General features: G+C 41.2%; 2 protein-coding genes across 2 annotated transcripts in view; one reads left to right on the top strand and one right to left on the bottom strand.

Annotated features, from left to right (window-relative positions):
* LOC135711702 (putative inorganic phosphate cotransporter) overlaps positions 1 to 19,149 on the top strand; it is a 62,320-nt gene that overhangs the window by 24,277 nt on the left and 18,894 nt on the right. Inside the window, exon 2 of the mRNA XM_065234655.1 lies at positions 10,262 to 10,396. Coding sequence (XP_065090727.1) covers positions 10,369 to 10,396 — 28 coding nt within the window. The 5' untranslated portion in view covers positions 10,262 to 10,368. The remainder of the gene's footprint in view (positions 1 to 10,261; positions 10,397 to 19,149) is intronic.
* Positions 10,798 to 13,165, bottom strand: LOC135711609 (endochitinase-like). Its single transcript, XM_065234479.1, has 5 exons — positions 13,018 to 13,165; positions 12,730 to 12,956; positions 12,427 to 12,660; positions 10,987 to 12,359; positions 10,798 to 10,922 (listed from the first exon to the last, which is right to left on the bottom strand). Exons 1-5 carry the CDS (start codon positions 13,163 to 13,165, stop codon positions 10,832 to 10,834), a joined length of 2,073 nt encoding a protein of 690 aa, XP_065090551.1. The 3' UTR covers positions 10,798 to 10,831.

Raw genomic sequence — 19,149 nt, 5'->3', positions numbered from 1 at the left:
GTCCTGGCGATTCGCGCAACGGGATTTCTAATGATTTTTATTTAGTTCACTTCAAGTCTAGTGAACTAAACAACCTTAAGGCCTTAGAAAAAGCTAGCCTTATGCTCCATGTCCGAGTGAAGTGGGAACACTTCAGGAAGACTGGAGGAAATTTTCAAAACCTCACTCAGTGCCGTAAGTGCCAGGGATGGGGTCATGGAACTAAAAATTGCTACATGCCAGCTAAATGCATGAATTGTGGTGATTCCTCTCACGCAAAGGACGACTGTCCTGTGAAGGAAGATCCTAAGAAATTTAAATGTTCAAATTGTGGTGAAAACCACAAATCCAATTTTTGGGAATGTAAGACTCGCAAAGCGATCCTACAATCTCGTTCTAACCGACAGGTAGGAAACGCTCCACGTTTCCGACCAGGTATAAATTCCTCTGCTGTTAACAACGGTCAGCGAGGAACAAATTCTACATTCGTACCCGTAGGTACAAATATCACCCCTGCTTCAAATTTTTCATCTGTACCTACTCCCCTCGCTGCTAACAATGTTCAGCGAGTTAATGGAGCTACCTATGCTGCTATTGCAACGGGTAGAAATCAAAATACTAACCAACGTTCTAACGGAAATTTTGACAATTTTGACTTAGGAAGCATTACTGCTCCTAAAATGGAATTTTTACAGAATTCATTAATTGACATGATTTCTGATATGCTTAAATCTAACTCCATGTTTGATGCTATTCAAACTGGAGTAAAATTTGCTAATAATATTGTCATGACTTTAAAATTCAGTAATGGATTTTAAAGCATTAAACATTTTAAATTGGAATGCTCGATCTCTTAAAGATAATGAAGACGAGCTATTTAATTTTTTGAGAGTTCATAACGTGCATATTGCCGTTATAACTGAAACGTTCCTTAAACCTGACCATAAGGTTAAGAAGGACGCAAATTACTTGATTTATAGAAATGATCGTCTTGATGGACCCTGTGGTGGCGTTGCCATCATTATTCATAGACGAATCAAGCATAAAATTCTTTCTTCATTTGAAACCAAAGTTTTTGAAACTTTGGGAGTTTCTGTTGAAACAAAATTTGGACAACTTACGTTTATAGCTGCCTATTTGCCATTCCAATGCGTAGGCCAGCAAAAGAATTTTCTCAAGGGTGACCTCCAGAAACTTACCCGTCATAGGTCTAAATTCTTCATTATTGGTGATTTTAATGCAAAACACCGCTCATGGAATAATGCTCAAAGCAATTCCAATGGTAATATTCTGTTTGATGATTGTTCTGCAGGTTATTACACTATTCAATATCCAAACAGCCCAACATGCTTTTCTTCTGCAAGAAATCCCTCAACTATTGATTTGGTCTTAACTGATTCATGTCATCTTTGTAGCCAATTGGTTACCCATGCTGACTTCGGTTCTGATCACCTTCCAGTAACTTTTGAAATATCCCAAGAAATAATTTCTAATCCCAACAGCTTTACTTTCAATTACCATAGGGCTGATTGGGAGCAATATCGAACATTTATGGAATATAACTTCGATTCAAACATTCCTTTGCAAACCAAAGATGAAATTAATTATGCTCTTGAATCTCTGACTACTTCTATAGTTGAAGCAAGAGCTGCCTCAGTACCAAAATGCGAGGTTAAATTCGATTCAATTATAATAGACGATGATCTTCAGCTCTTAATCCGTCTTAAAAATGTCCGTAGGAGACAATTTCAAAGAACACGCGATCCTGCCATGAAAGTTATCTGGCGGGATTTGCAAAAACAAATTAAAAAGCGATTCTCTGCCCTGAGGAACAAAACTTTTGAAAATAATGTTTCTAAATTAGACCCGAGTTCCAAACCCTTTTGGAAACTCACAAAAATTTTGAAAAAACCTCAAAAGCCAATTCCAGCGCTTAAAGAAGGTGGTAAAATTTTGATCACAAATTTGGAAAAAGCTCAGAAACTTGCTAAGCAATTCGAGAGTTCCCATAATTTCAGTTTGGGTCTTACTAGTCCTATTGAGAATCAGGTTGCTCGGGATTTTCGGAATATTTTCTCTCGGGAAAATATTTTTGATGATTCCTGGGGGACTGATTTGGACGAAGTAAGGTCTATAACTAAAAAGTTTCAAAATATGAAAGCTCCAGGTGATGATGGAATTTTCTATATCCTCATCAAAAAACTCCCAGAGAGTACCTTGTCTTTCCTGGTAAAATTATTTAACAGATGTTTCCATTTGGCATACTTTCCTGATAAATGGAAAAATGCAAAAGTTGTTCCAATTTTGAAGCCGGATAAAAATCCAGCTGAAGCTTCTAGCTACCGTCCAATAAGTTTGCTTTCTTCAATAAGTAAACTTTTTGAAAAAATAATTTTGAATAGAATGATGCTTCACATCAATACGAACTCAATTTTTGCAGATGAGCAGTTTGGATTTCGCCATGGGCATTCAACTACTCATCAACTCTTGAGAGTTACCAATTTAATTCGTTCAAACAAATCTGAAGGCCACTCAACTGGAGTTGCTCTTCTAGACATAGAAAAAGCATTCGACAGTGTTTGGCATGAAGGTTTGATTGCTAAATTGAAAAAGTTTAATTTTCCACTTTACATTATGAAATTAGTTCAAAATTATTTAACTGACAGAACTCTGCAGGTAAATTATCAAAATTCCAAATCTAATCGACTACCTGTTAGAGCAGGAGTTCCTCAGGGTAGCATTCTTGGGCCTATATTGTATAACATTTTCACTTCGGACCTCCCTGATTTGCCTCAGGGTTGCCACAAATCTTTGTTCGCTGATGACACAGGCATTTCCGCTAAAGGAAGAAGTCTTCGTGTTATTTGCAGCAGACTTCAGAAAAGTTTAGATATTTTCTCTTCTTATTTACAAAAATGGAAGATTTCTCCCAACGCTTCCAAAACTCAACTTATAATATTTCCACATAAGCCCAGGGCTTCCTTTTTGAAACCTAGTAGTAGTCACATAGTCACTATGAACGGGGTTCCAATTTCCTGGTCAAACCAAGTGAAATATCTTGGATTAATACTTGACCATAAATTAACTTTTAAAGATCACATTGAGGGCATTCAAGCCAAATGTAACAAATATATAAAATGTTTGTATCCTCTTATAAACAGGAAATCCAAACTTTGCCTGACGAATAAACTTCTAATATTTAAACAAGTTTTTAGACCGGCCATGCTTTACGCTGTGCCAATATGGTCTAGTTGTTGCACTACCAGGAAAAAAGCACTTCAAAGGATTCAGAACAAAATTCTGAAGATGATTTTGAAGTTGCCTCCCTGGTACAGTACTACCGAAGTACATAGAATTTCGAATGTTGAGACTTTAGCACAAATGTCCAACAAAATAATTAATAATTTCCGGCAAAAATCGTTACAATCCTCAATTGCAACGATTAATTCCCTTTATACTTAGATAAGATTTAGTTTTAGTTATTTAGTTTTAAGCTATCAATTGTTATACTGACATGCAGGTTTAAAAAACCTGTTTAAAATACTGAATTTCCAAGACAGGAACAATGTAAAAACACTTAGATATATATCATAACAATTAAGGCTGGTAAGTTACTGTAGTAACTGGAGCACCTAGGTTAAAAATGAAATGTAATTTATTTTGAATTTGGAACAAATAAAGAGTTAAAAAAAAAAAAAAAAAAAAAAAAAAAAAAAAAAAAAAAAAAAAAAATTTCGCTTCTCGACCCGGTTAACTATGTCCACGTGAAGGAAGCGAAATCGGCGAAGGAAGTTTGGGCCAAACTGGAAAGTGCATTCGACGACACAGGTCTAACGCGACGGGTCGGATTGTTGCACAAGTTTGTAAAAACAGAGCTGTCTGCTTGCTCCTCAATGGACGATTACGTCAACCGGATTATGACCACTGCTCATCAACTGAACGGGATAAATTTCCCGATCTCCGATGAATGGATAGGAACGTTGCTGCTGACTGGTCTCCCCGACGAATATCACCCGATGATCATGGCTCTGGAGAACTCGGGAACGCCGATTACCGGGGACGCAATAAAAACAAAGCTGCTGCAGGAGGTAAAATGTTCGGCTGAAGATGCGGCATTGGCTGCTAGTCGACGGACGGGAGCAGCTGGACGCAGCGGGAAATATAAGCAGCAAAACGAGCCGAGGAGTGATCCCCCCAAAGGACCAAAATGCCGAAAGTGCCACAAGTTTGGACACATTGCTCGTGATTGCAGGAGTGCCAAAAAGGAGGATGCTTTCTGCGTGGTGCTGTCAACCTTTTCATCCACGAAGGCATCAGAGTGGTTCATCGATTCAGGTGCAAGTGTGCACATGACGAATAACCCGAAGTTTCTGGAAAATTTGCAGCCAGCGACTGGGTCAGTTGTCGCTGCTAATGGAAACGGGATGAAGGTAACGGCAAGTGGCTCGGCCACGTTGAAGCCAGCTTGTCAGGAGAACAGTATTCCGGTACACGATGTCCAACTGATCCCGGATCTTTCAGTGAATTTTCTCTCCGTGAACCAGATCGTCAGCAAGGGATATACGGTTGTGTTTACCAACGCTGGATGCAAAATTGTGAACAGCGACGGGAAAACAGTGGTCACAGGCAGGCACGAAAACGGATTGTTTTCGCTCGAGCAGCAGCAGGACATGAAGAATGCTTTGGCTTGCTTGTCAGCAACCAGTGTGACGGTTTGGCACCAACGACTGGGACATTTGAACCTAAAGAGCGTTCAAAAGCTAGCCAACGGATTGGTAGATGGAATCACAATCAACAGCACAGACGCGGGAGGTTGCAAGGTATGTTCAATGGGTAAACATTGTCGCCCAAGTAACACCAATTAATATATTTATGTTGAGTAAACTTCTTTCCAACCAAATCCAGTCATGCAAAGGTTATTTAAACTGTTATAGAACATGTGTGTTGCTAGGGCGGCATCCCTTTAGCAAGGAAGGTTCGCGTGCAGCAGAAATGCTCGATGTGGTACACACCGACATTTGCGGGCCCATGGAGGTGAAATCTCTTAGAGGAAGCAGATATTACATCGTCTTCGTGGATGATAAGTCTCGGAAGATGTGGACGTACTTCCTCAAAACGAAATCGGGACCAGAAGTTTTGAGAACTTTCCGAGAATTCCACGTAATGGTTGAGCGCCAATCCGAGCGGAAGATCAAGGTTCTTCGCAGCGACAACGGAAAGGAGTACGTGAATGATGGATTTGAGAAGTACTTGAAGCAGCATGGCATTCAGCACCAGAAGACTACAGCATACACTCCGGAACAGAATGGTATGGCGGAGCGTGCAAACCGTTCAATAGTTGAACGCGCTCGATGCCTACTGTACGAAGCAGGACTGGCGAAGACGTTCCGGGCTGAGGCCGTACATACTTCCGTCTACCTGCTGAACCGATCCCCAACTCAAGGTCACAACTCTACTCCTGAGCAAGTCTGGTCCGGGAAGAAACCCAATTTGTCACATCTTCGGATTTTCGGTACCAAGCCAATGGTACAAATACCCAAGGAATGGCGACGCAAGCTCGACCCCAAGTCTTGGGAATCCATTTTTGTTGGGTACGACGACTACATGAAAGGATACCGGCTCTACGCTCCGCAGTCGTGTAAAGTGTTCACCAGCCGCGAAGTCTGTTTCATCGACGAAGATACACAAAGCGCACCGGATGAAAAGCAACGTCAGATCTTGGTCCCGCTAGACTTCGAGTTCGTTTCTTCATCGCCAGCTGCAAGAGGTTCGGACAACCGCTTGGTCGAAGAAACCGAGGACGACGACACTAAAGACGAGTTCTTCACGGATTACGAAAGTGGAAGCGAAGAAGAGTTCAACGGCTTTGACATTTCACAAGAAACCGTGATCGACGTGACTCCTGTGCTCCCACCGCACAAAACTTCAAATCCACCTCAGTCACAGGTGTTGAGACGTAGCGGTCGGGAGCACAAAATCCCAGGCAAGTATAATGACTTTCAAGTTACGTACAAAGGTCTGCCGCATTCTCAACGTTTACAGGAGGCTAATACGAACGTGGACAACTTGGATACACCAGTGCAGCTGACACCCTAAAGCCTGTTCGGTGGTATCGCAACCGCAGTCGACATGGCCGTAGCTGAGGGACCACTACCAAATGGCGATCCGGATACGCACCAAGAGGCACTGTCGCGGGAAGACGCAGCACTCTGGAAGCAAGCGATGCGTGAAGAGTATGCTGCGCTCATGGCAAACGACACCTGGACCTTGACCGAACTGCCTGCTGGTCGGAAGCCGATCAAATGCAAATGGGTCTTTAAGACCAAGCACGACGCAAACGGCAACGTGGACAAACACAAAGCGTGCCTAGTCGTAAAAGGCTTCTCGCAGCGAGAGGGGGTGAACTATGATGAGACCTACTCACCCGTGGTTCGTCATAGCTCCCTGCGGTACCTTTTCGCCTTGTCCGCCCGGCATGGACTGGCTATCGAGCAAATGGACGCTAAAACGGCGTTTCTCCAGGGAGAATTAAAGGAGGAGATTTACATGGAACAGCCTCCGTGTTTCCAAAACTCCCGTCAGTCAAGACTGGTTTGCCGATTGAATAAAGCTCTATACGGACTCAAACAGTCCAGTCGCGTATGGAATGCTAAACTCGATGCTGCGGTGCGAAGGTTTGGATTGACTTCGTCAAAGTACGATGCGTGTCTCTACTATCGCATCGAAGGCAACCGGATGATATTTATTGCAATCTACGTAGACGACGTGATTATCTTTTCCAACGATAAAGCGTGGACTGCCGAGATCAAGATGAAGCTGGGTGACACGTTTTGCATGAAGGACCTAGGACCAGCAAGTTCATGTCTCGGAATACGGATTACTCGTGACAACGATGCCGTAGCTCTGGATCAGGAGGCATACATCGAGGCGATGCTGTCCCGATTCAACATGCAACATGCGAAGGCAGTGTCAACTCCGATGAACTCAAGCTTGAAGCTGACCAAAGAGATGACTCCGCAAACCGCGGATGAAGCTGCAAAAATGAAAGAGGTGCCGTACCAGGAGGCTGTAGGCAGTTTGATGTATCTAGCGCAATGCACCAGACCTGATGTCCTCTTCGCCGTTAACAAACTGAGTCGCTTCAACACGAATCCAGGAGTCAAGCATTGGGAAGCGGTTAAACACCTGTTTCGGTACTTACGAGGTACGTCGAAGCTCAAGCTGCAGTACACCAAGGGTTGTAGTACTGACCTGATTGGTTACTCCGATGCCGACTGGGCTTCGGACTTGGATTACCGCAAATCGACTAGCGGCTACATCTTCATGCTGCAAGGAGGTGCGGTGTCGTAGTGTTGCAAGCGGCAACCCACAGTTTCCCTATCTACTTGTGAAGCCGAGTACATGGCTTTATCTGCCGCCGTACAGGAAGCCATGTGGTGACGTGGTTTGATGAAACAACTTGGACTGGATCAAACCATCGAGCTTTGCTGCGACAATCAAAGCACTATATGCATTGCCAAAAACGCAGGGTACACGCCACGTACCAAGCACATAGACATACGTCATCACTTCATACGAGACGCCCTCGACCAGAACATCGTTCGGCTGAAGTACGTGAGCACCGATCAACAGATTGCAGATGGCCTAACGAAGACTCTTGAACGGATCAAGCTGGAGCGAAACCGAGTTGCTATGGGGGTGGACGCATCAGCTTAAGAGGGAGTGTTGAGATAGTAGTGTAAGCTGTGCTTCATCTGTTCTTTATATCTGTAGTAGAGTAGAATTTAAGCAGCTTCGGTGTAGTTTCCGCTCACCGTGTAGAACTTTTTATTCTCTGCCTGTACTGTACTTTTCCCATTCATTCTAAAATAAACGATTTGCAATACGGACGTGTCTGCGCGTGTTCTCACTTTAATAGTTTTAGAAATAAATTAATTTGATGGAATTTTACAGAAAATAGATCTCAATAAATAAATTCATAACAATGCACACTGGAAATCAGTCCGGATCTCTAATTTAGCCATTATTTTATTGAAATTTCTTGGATTTGACTTGTGCATAATGACAATATGGCGACAGAGGACAGCAGGCAAGAAAAACACCAAGCGCAATTTCTTAAAATGTCTAATGCCACCTTTTTTTTTTTTGGTTTATTAGAGAGATTTTCCCTAATGCTTACATTGGATGGAAGCAGAACAGAAAAGCATAATGCATGATTTTATTTCGAGCACTATTTTCTTTTTACAAGAGCAATTCATTTTTTTTTATTTAAGTGTAAACGTATATTCCTATTCTACGGGTGCAACCGATGAATTTTACAAACATTTGGAAAAGTTTTGAATGGTACATTAAACTTTATGAAAAGTTATGCTTGATTTCAACTTTTTGTCCTAGAACTGTCACCATTCCATGTATTTCGACCAAGATTCGACAGTGTCACCCCATGAAAAAAAAATGAAAGAAATGGAAAGAAAATTTTCAATGCTGATTGTTGAATTGTTGTGACCATCCACGACTGTAAATCTGATAAGAGACATTTTTGGTGTAGCAATGTGTCCATTCAAAGTGAAGATGGTTCAGAATGGTGAGGAGGTACAATCTATACAGCTTTCTTTGTAACATCCGCAGAAAATGCAGCGGCATTTTTTTTCTTGGTTGGAGTTATTCACGAAGGTTTGCGGCTGACTGTAGCAAATAAACGGGCTCATGCTAAAAATTTTGTTGATTTTCTTTGCGCTCCGCTTGGAAGTACCGGAAAGTTTTGATTCTTTCTATGTTTTAAAAATAAACCGCCTATTTACACTTCTGACAAGTTGCAACTGAATGCTTATAATTGTTTTTAAATAACTGTTTCATGGCCAACTAGTTTTATTGCGCTTACTTATATAGCAATAAAAGGATTTATTTTTGGGTTTTATAAGGGCAATTCAATTTGCTTTTTTTATACTTCAAGGCAATCATAAAACCTTTCATAAGTGAAAATAGCATAAGCATCAGTTGTTTTTTTTTTATTAGCTTTATAGGGGTTTTGTAGATAGCTATGAGAATGTTCCATGACTTGCATTGTATTTGACCGTCATAAAACTACAGGTAGTTGCAATAAAACCTTTATACATTTTGAATATAGTCAAGCAGCTCTAGATTTGTTACTTGGGAAGCCAAATGTAATAAATATATAAAATTTTGTATCATCTTATAAACAGAGAATCCAAACTTTTCCTGAAAAATAAACTTTTAATATTTAAACAAGTATTTAGACCAGCCATGGAGGTTTAGAAAACGTGTGTAAAACACTGAATTGCCAAAGCAGAAACAGATGTAAACACACTTAGGTATATATATCATAACAATTAAGGCTGGTAAGTTACTGTGCCTAGTAGCTGGAGCACCTAGATTAAAATTAAATGTAATTTGAATTTGGAAAAAAAATAGCTTTTTACAGATGGGACTGACTTGCGATCAGGGGAGTAAAGTAAGCGATTAACGAGCACCACACGGTATACCTTAAGGGGGATTTCCGGTTCAATTGACCTAAACTTTGGATTTTTTTTTTCCAGGGAACTGGTAAGAGTTAGAGATCTGAGTTTTTTGTCAAATCTTTATTCATTCTTGCTGGGTATAGTTCAGAGAATGAAATGAACTAGAATCTTTGAAAAATCTCAAAATTTGACAAAATGGCGGGCATTTGAAAAAAAGTCATTTACCTAGTTACCGCCATTTTGTCAAATTTTGAGATTTTTCAAGGATTCTAGTTCATTCCATTCTCTAAACTATACTCTTCAAGAAACTGAGCCGATTTTCTTTCTAGGTGACGATTTGCGACCTCTAGGCTGCTCGCAGTTTTGGGAAGTACCCGCCGGGCAGCCGCCATATTGGACGCCATTTTGGATTTTTGGACTTGAAAAAATTCCCAGTTGTAGAGCAAGAATGAATAAAGATTTGACAAAAAACTCAGGTCTCTAACTCTTACCAGCTCCCTGGAAAAAAAATTCAAAGTTTAGGTCAATTGAACCGGAAATCCCCCTTAAGCATTCATCTTGAAGATTAACGAGAAAGATTTGAAATTACGCTTATGTGAAATTATTGAAAGATAAAAGTCAGATGCTCAGTGGGGCTGACAAAATCGGGTCCTTACTGTACACAGATAATTGACGAAAGGAAAGGTCTAACTTCAGCTCTATAAATCCAATCCATTGGATAACCTTTTGTCCTTGTTGCTTGCTAATAAATTTCCATAATCTTTTCTAACTCCTCTAATCTCTCATTCTATTTTACTCCACAGCACATCTACGAGCAAATTTTCAAATCCACATGAAGTTATAGAACCCCTCAGCAAATTAGCTCCCAAGCGATCCTCACCGTGGCATCCGAATTGAGTGACGCATCATCATGGTACTAAATCCAAAAATCCTAAAGGGTAAGTTCGATCAACTTCTAACGGCAACGGTCACATAAAGCGTTTCATATTCTACATTCGTCTTTATTAAAACTTAACGATTATCAACTCAGTACCTACACTTCTAAAAATCTACGGCACACTCCCAATACAAACACCAACCAACAATACAGTCAGCTAGAGGTTCGTGTTGGCAAAAAAAAAAAGTTCAATTCCAAGGGCCCCTGTACGAGTAACTTACACACTATATGGACTATCGATACGGCTGCAGCACGATCGGACAATAACGAAAACAAAATACGATGACGGTCAATCACTGGCGATCATTATCCCATGTGGCATGTTTGGTGAGTAGGTAATAGACGACAGCAGATAGCAATAGTAGGAAGGTTATTAAAAGTGAGAATTACGGAAAAGGAAGCAAGCCACCACCAATGGCACGATTACGACGGCGGATCAGTTCTGTTTTTCAGGCACGCACTTCTGATTGTCCGGATCGTACATGTATCCATTGGCGCAGCAAAATCGATTCTCGTCACTCATGGGCCTGTAATCCAGAAAGATATGCGGTTAACATTCAAACTCCATTCCGATAATAGAATGCCACTTACAATCCTTGACGGCAGAGAAAGTAGTGCCGCGGATCACGTGGATCCGGTATAATGCCATCGTATGGACACATCTGATAGCCTAGCTGGTTGTCCACCGATTGCGACTCAAGATGTCGGTTCACTCGCGCGAGATTCTGCATGTTGGCAAACATTTCCATAAACGCAGCCTGAGGGCACGGAGTCGTTTGGGCCATTCCGGAAGGCATCATGTTCATATAATCATGCTGAGGAATGTGTCCTCCACAAGGAAAGCATCCACATCTTCCTGGAAGACCGTTGCAGGGCCTACAGTTGGAATTGCAATTTGAGGGACAATTTGAATTACAGTTTGAATTACAGTTTGGATTACACGGACGATTTCCGGTCGAGCAGGTAGCTATGATCCCCAATCGTGATCGTGCCGGGTCATACTGTGCTTCTGGAGGAGGTGGCTTGACCACCACCGGTGGTTTCGGTTCGGTAAACAGTGGATTGCAGCTCCCGGCATAGGAACTGCTGCTCTCGGAAAATAAGAGCCTTTCATCAGCGTGCTCGGAAGGATTCGTCAACTTGGCCAGCGCATGATCCGAATCAACGAGAAAGATCGAAGGCGTGCAATTATCACAACCATAACTACGGTCTTTAGAATACAAAAGTTTCGACCCGGAAGAGTCCTTTCGCATTTCGGTATAACCCGAAGCGGCAGTTGTTGCCGGCGGTGAACATCTCGAACAGAGCGGTTCCGACAGAGTTGGAATTTGTCGAAGCACAAACGAAGACTTGCTGTTGTACGAATCATCACCCTCTGGTGGAAGCTCTTCATCGCTTGGCTCATCCGGGTCTGGCACTTGGGTATCGGCCAGGGTAGAATGTGCGCTACCAGCGTCTACCATATGCAAATCGACAACGTCTTCATACGAATCAACATCTCCGTTGTGGATGCTTCGTTGAGCAATCGCCGAAGGTCTCTGGTCAATCGGAAGTTCCAATCCCTTAAGGGAAGCTAAGACCACCGCCGTTAGTGGATACTGTCCATCGCCGCATAGATTCGTTGGGTCATCTTCATCGTAATATGCTACGGCGATCCCTCCGAGGTATTGGTTCAGTACGTAGCCCACTTTTTCCTTGATCGATTGCTTGTTCTCATACGAGTACCAGCTCAGTTCACGGAAGGCATACGGGCAGCGGGCGTTGTTTTCAAAGATCTCCAACGAACCACTGTAAAGCTTGTGGCAGATCTTGAAAAATGGACGTATTTTCAATCGAACCACCGGTGTCCCCAGTTGGTATTCTTTCTGTTGGAATAGTTTGTACGTCAAGGATGTTGTTTGAATAATGATCACGATCTTTTCGCTAGCCAGGCCTGCCATCTTCCATGCATTGACGTGAAAGTCCTAGAAACAAAAGGATGTCAATATAATACTTCCTACTGAAAAGATTGGGACAGGGTTCTCAACTTACCACACTGTTGGAAGATCCAGCGTTTATCGCGTACAACGGCGCGATCAATGAAGTCTTCTTTAACTTTCTGAACTCGTTCGTACTCAGTATCACATAATGTGCTGACTTGGCAATCTCTTCCACCGGGTAATTTTTCCCAATGACCGCAGGATTACTCGGAACAGTCACCGTTAGAATCAGATTTTCCTGATCACAGGCTGCTCTCAGCTGCCTTACTAGCAGCGAATAACTCACCTGAAGAAAAAAAACAGGTCACAAACCCTTAGTTAAAATCATCTGGCAAACTTATTCAAACTCTCTCACGTTATCCGCTTGAGTTGGATACATCCAGGAAATGTCCAACCCGTTGAAACCGGTTTCCTTCGCAAACTGCACCAGCTGTTGCACGAACCTTAACAACCTGCCATCGTCCTCGGACAGGTGGGAAAACAGCTCCGGAGGAACAGCCGTCCCGCCAAACGATGCCAAAAACTGCACCCCGGGACGATCCCTGTGCAACCTCTTGAAGTAAGACTGATCCACTTTTCGAAACAAGGAAAAACAAACACATTAACATTCATCACTTCCAACAGTCCTTCATCAGAAACTCACATTCTCCACTGAGGAAAGGCAACGGTTGCCCCTCGGGACTTATCATCAAATCAGACACAATCAAATAGGCACTCTCGGCATCCGGTAGGTTCAACGTTGGTAAACTAGCACTTTTCACCGTCAGAAACAGTTTGGGTTCCTGAGCCATTATTTCCGCGAACGAAATGCAGAGCAAGCCCACAAGAACCGTTGGCAGTAAGCGAAACCACACGGGAAACCGCACCATTTTTACGTCACTCGTAACTTGCAACCACCCAGCTTGGAGCAGAGGTTCCCCTCGAAATCGGCCTGACTAGAGAAAACTGTGCGCGGAGGCGAAGGAAGGCTTTTATATGAATCGCTTACAATCACCGAATGGGGTTGTTCAACATGGGTTGTTTTCGGTTGTTGCACGCTCTTGAAGCTTACTTTTCTATACACAACCGTTCTCGGTGGACAATTTCACTTGGTTCGATACAGCATTGTTGGGCGTTCACCGCTATCTGTAAAGTGGGTAGGTTATTTTTTGCTGCTTGAACTGTCCAGCAGTTGCGGAAGATTTGGCGTTAGTTTTAAATAAGTCACGTGCTATATAGCAGTTGAAGGTTGCTACACTTCAACAGTAGTTCAAGGATCAATATGTTCAAGAGACAAACAAAGCTGCAGGTGTCTATGAAAAGATGCATACTGCATGTTTGGTAGAATCACAACTGAATCACAGGTTTTTACGGTACTTCGTCGTATTTTTCCATTTCTTTGTTCATAAGCGCATTGGAGTAGTTCCAGGTCAAACAGCAAAAAACATTTTTTTGATGCTACGTTCTCCGATTTGCATGAACCTCAAACAAAAATAAATACATTCAAAGTGTTTTATGTTAAGTCATACGTGAAGTTTGCGATTTTCAGAGTAAGTTGGAAATGCTATCTAACATGAAGCTTTATTGTGATAATTTATTAGCTAGAGAATGGTCTTAGAAGAGGCTAGGTAGATAGTTCCGTGAGAATACGGCAGTATGAAAATTGAATAGAAGTTGAAAATGAGCGAAGGACCATTAATACGACAGTACAAAGTCAAACGCACAACTTCTATTCAATTTTCATACTGCCGTATTCGAACGGAACTATCTACCAACCCTCTTCTAAGACCATTCTCTAGCTAATAAATGATCACACTAAAGCTTCATGTTAGATAGCATTTCCAACCAACTCTGAAAAATAAATACTTAAATATCTTCAAATTTCCTCGTTTAACGTTTATGTAAATTTTAATGCTCATAGAAAATTAAAACTTATGAAATATTTAAAGCCTTGGACCAGGGGTGAGACAGCTCCTAATCATGAACAATGAACCTATGCAAAATTTGAGCTCAATCGGACATGATTTAGGGGTGGCGCAAACGCGTCAAAGTTTGACTTTTTTCACTCTCAAAAATCTCCCATGAAATTTCGGAAATCAAAAAAAAAATTTGATGCCAAATGTCTTAAAAATGCATGAAACGTCGAGATTTAGTGTTATAGATAACTCTAAATCTCGACGTTTCAGGCATTTTTAAGACATTTGGCATCAAAATGCATGAAAAATTTTTTTTTCATAAATCGACTTTCTGGGACTTAGATTTTTTTTTCATGAGTTCTATATGGAATATAGAAGATTGATGAGTCGGCTTCTAAAACTGTTCACAATTGTCTCCAACCTGCTTATATATCGAATTAAACCACCATTTAGGATCTAATACGAAATAATTCAATTTTGGATTTGGATTTTCTGTTTATAATAGGTTACAAACATTTTAAATATTTATTACATTTGGCTTGACTGCCATAAATGTGATATTTAAAAGTTAATTTTTAGTCAAATACTAATCTAAGATATTTCACTTGACTTGACCAAGAAATTGGAACTCAGTTCATAGTGGCTATGTGACTACTACTAGATTTCACAAAGGAAGCTCTAGGCTTATGTGGAAATATTATAAGTTGAGTTTTGGAAGCGTTGGGAGAAAGCTTCCATTTTGGTAAATAAGAAGAGAAAATATCTAAACATTTCTGCAGTCTGCTGCAACTAACACGAAGACTTCTTCTTTGAGCGAAAATGCCTGTGTCATCAGCGAACAAACATTTGTGGGACCCTGAGACAAATAAGGGAGGTCTGAAGTGAAAATGTTATACAATACATGAATAAGTGGTTTTGGCCTACCGGTAATTAATGTTTACTCTCATATTCACTCCTTTTAGCCGGCGCCGGTGGTGTATTGGTAAGCGTGACTGCTTTCTAACACCCCGATAGGTCTGGGTTCAATCCCAGCCGAGGTCGGTGGGATTTTTCTGAGGCATAAAAATCTCTGGTCACGTCTTCCTTCGGAAGGGAAGTAAAGCCGTTGGTCCCGACCCATGTGTGTTGAATGGGTGCGATATCCTACGCAGGTGTGGAAGCTGCCTTCCTGCACATTCGATTGCCGTCAATGGATATGGCAATCGATGTCCGTCGGTGATTGGCACTAGATTGCGGAACAGAGACCGACGTTAAATAAAGGAAAGATATTCACTCCTTTTTTCTGTAAAATACTGAATACGAATGATGATTCGAAAATAAATATGTTATTAAATAGTTTTAACTTTTGAATAGCATTTCGAAAATTTCAGTTTAAGCTGGATTTTTTGGATCGGGTGAGTATTAAAATTTCCATACCCGACCATCTCTACTACTGAGCATGCAACCCTTTCATAAGAGCCAATGTCGCAAACGTAAACAATGACTTTTTCCGCGAAATTCTCGAGAATGGAAATTAGATTCAAATCCTTGTATCATTTTTTATGCCTCATAATTTCAAAACTGTCAAAAAGAAATTGACAGTTCTAATTTACTCTCTCAGGTATACTACTACTTTTTCGCTACCCGGATATTATTAGGTGGGCAGATTATTATACCTAACGACACCTTCCACTACCTTGACTAGATGCGAAAGGTACCTAGATGACTGGTTTAATCATATAAATAGCTGTATTTGGTTTTATTACCATCATTCTAAGCTAGTCTTCTTTCTCGTATGGAAGTGTCTTATATTGTCTCAGTTTCTCTCATAAATATTGCATGGTATATCTGTTACATTTTCATAGCTGCTATTCTGAATTTTCTATTAAATGTTTCTTGTCAAATGAAGAAAGATATGTTTGATACGTCGGGTACTCCGCAATGATCCATGAAATGTGTTCCTTTTTTTCGACGTCTTTCTTAGCCATTTTAATAAGACTTTCCAGGTATTGAAAAATAGCAACAGTTTTTGTTTATGCTTATGTCATTTACCAAATGTGTTAAGTTTTTTTTTCTTTCAAGCATCCTTTAATTCCTTTATTGTTAGGAAGGCACTAAGCTTGCAACTTTTTTTTTTCAGCACGCAAATGAAAAATATATTTACGAAAAACTTCACTATACACTATATGCCAACAAGTTAACAGAATAGCCGAACGACGGCAGATATTCTCCAACTAGCCAATTGTCAACCTATTCTCTATCAGTTCTCTGCTTGTTGTCTTCTTCAAACGCACAACTGATTGATATTACATCCTCAGATCGCATCCTTTTTTATACATAGTTAGAAAAAGTCAAGGTAGAAAAGTTTACGTAGAAATAAGTACTTGAGACCGTTGCTTGCCTGTAGGAGAACACTGTTTGTGTGTATTTTTTAACACTCCGAATACAATGCCTCCGAAAAACGTGTAACGGCAAGTTTGCAATGGCACAACTTAGCCATTTCTTAATGAATTTCAAAAATTGTGGTACCTTTAGAATTACTAGGGTTTCTAGATGATTTTAATTGCAAAAAACTCAAAAATAAAGTCGTCTGCTTTTTTAAAAAGCGAAAAGAGTTGTTACACGTTTTTTGAAAGGTGTGTTTGTAGGGTTTTGCAAGTGGCGCAAGATCTGTAATTTAGATTAATGGGCACAAATGTTCACAATTAGCCAGAATACAGTCATGGTTCCTATATATGCATCCTAGAGACGACGGAACGGTCCTCGAAAAATCCGGAACATCCGTAAAAGTGGGCAATCCATGAACCTGATCCTAGAGCTCTGCGGTTTTTTTTTTTTAACATTAGGAACTGTGATATAAACAAATATTTGGGGTCGTGACATAAACATGTACCTGGATGGCCATAAGACCGTCCTCCGGAAGATCCGGAACATCCGTAAAAGTGGACAATCCATGAAACTGATCCTAGAGCTCTTTTGTTTTTTTTAACATTAGGATCTGTGATATAAGAATGAATTTGGGTCATGGACCAAGATGGCCATCGGACCGTCCAGCGGAAGATCCGGAACATCCGTAAAAGTGGTAAATCCACGATCCTGATCCTAGAGCTCCGTGGTTTTCTTGAAAACATTAGGAACTGTGAAGATAGAAAGAATTTGTGCTTGTGACATAAACATGAACCTGGATGTCCATAAGACCGTCCTCCGAAAGATCCGGAACATCCGTAAAAGTGATCAATCCATGAAACTGATCCTAGAGCTACGCGTTTTTTTTAATATTTGGATCTGTGATATAAGAATGAATTTGTGTCATGGACCAAGATGGCCATCGGACCGTCCAGCGGAAGATCCGGAACATCCGTAAAAGTGGTAAATCCACTCTCCTGATCCTAGATCTCCGTGGTTTTCTTGAAAACGTTAGGAACTGTGATATTAGAATGATTTTGGGATCGTGACATAAACATGGATCTTGATGGCCATGAGACCGTCCTCTGGAAGATCCGGAACATCCGTGAGAGTGGAAAATTCACGAAACTGATCTAAGAGCTCCGTGGTTTTCTTGAAAACGTTAGGAAATGTGATATTAGAATGATTTTGGGATCGTGACATAAACATGGACCTTGATGGCCATGAGACCGTTCTCTGGAAGATCCAGAACATCCATGAAAGTGGAAAATTCACGAAACTGATCCTAGAGCTCCGTGTTTTTTTTTTAAACGTTAGGAACTGTGATAATAGAATGATTTTGGGATCGTGACATAAACATGGACCCAGATGGCCATCGGAACGTCCTTCGGAAGATCCGAAAAATCCGTAAAAGTGATCAATGTATGGAACTGATCCTAGAACACGGTTTTTTTTTTTCGTAAACACTTGGAACTGTCATATATAAATTAATTTGCAGTCGTGACATAAACATGTACCCAGAAGGCCATGGGAGCGTCCTCCGCAAGATCTAGAACATCTTTAAAAATGGTCAATCCTCGAAACTGATCCTAGAGTTCTTCGGTTTTTTCGAAAGCATGTGGAACTGCGATATAAGAAATATTTTGGGGTCATGACGTAAACATGGACCCAAATGGCCATGGAGCCATCCTCTGGTAAGTCCAGAACATCCGTAAAAGAGGTTAATCAATGAAACTGATCCTAGAACTCCGCAGTTTGTTTTTCCAAAAACATTAGGAAATGTGATATAAGAATGAATTTGTGATCGTGACTTAAACATGATAGATAGCCATGGGACCGTCGTCCGGAAGATCAACAACATCCGTAAAATGGTCACTCCATAAAATTGAGATGTGGAAGCATTACTATGACGAGCACCTCAACGGTGATGCAGCAGAAAACGAAGGTGGCACGGCAATAGACCTTGGAGCACGTGCAGAAGACGACAGGCTACTGGCCCCTGATCTTCAAGAAGTTGAGGAGGAGATCGGTTGACTGAAGAACAACAAAGCAACTGGTGTAGATCAACAACCAAGTGAGCTATTAAAATACGGTGGTGAAGCACTGGCTAGAGCGCTGCACTGGGTAATTGTCAAGATTTGGGAGGAGAAGATATTACCGGATGAGTGGATGGAAGGTGTCGTATGCCCAATCTACAAAAATGGCGACAAGTTGGATTGCTGCAACTACCGCGCGATCACACTGCTGAGCGCCGCTTACAAGGTACTCTCCCAAATTATACGCCGCCGCCTGTCACCATTTGTTAGAGATTTCTTGGGCAATACCAGCAGGGATTCATGGGTTCATATTAGTGATTCGGCAGGTTCTGCAGAAATGCCACAAATACAACTTGCTTACACATCATTTGTTCATCGATTTCAAATCCGCATACGACACAATCGATCGTGATCAGCTATGGCAGATTATGCACGAGTACGGATTTCCAGATAAACTGA

Source organism: Ochlerotatus camptorhynchus, unplaced genomic scaffold (genome assembly GCF_037179485.1).
Source record: "Ochlerotatus camptorhynchus isolate MF236.1 unplaced genomic scaffold, CSIRO-AGI_Acam_v1.1 ptg000434l, whole genome shotgun sequence".
NCBI lineage: Eukaryota > Metazoa > Arthropoda > Insecta > Diptera > Culicidae > Ochlerotatus > Ochlerotatus camptorhynchus.
This window is presented reverse-complemented; position numbering and strand designations above follow the sequence as displayed.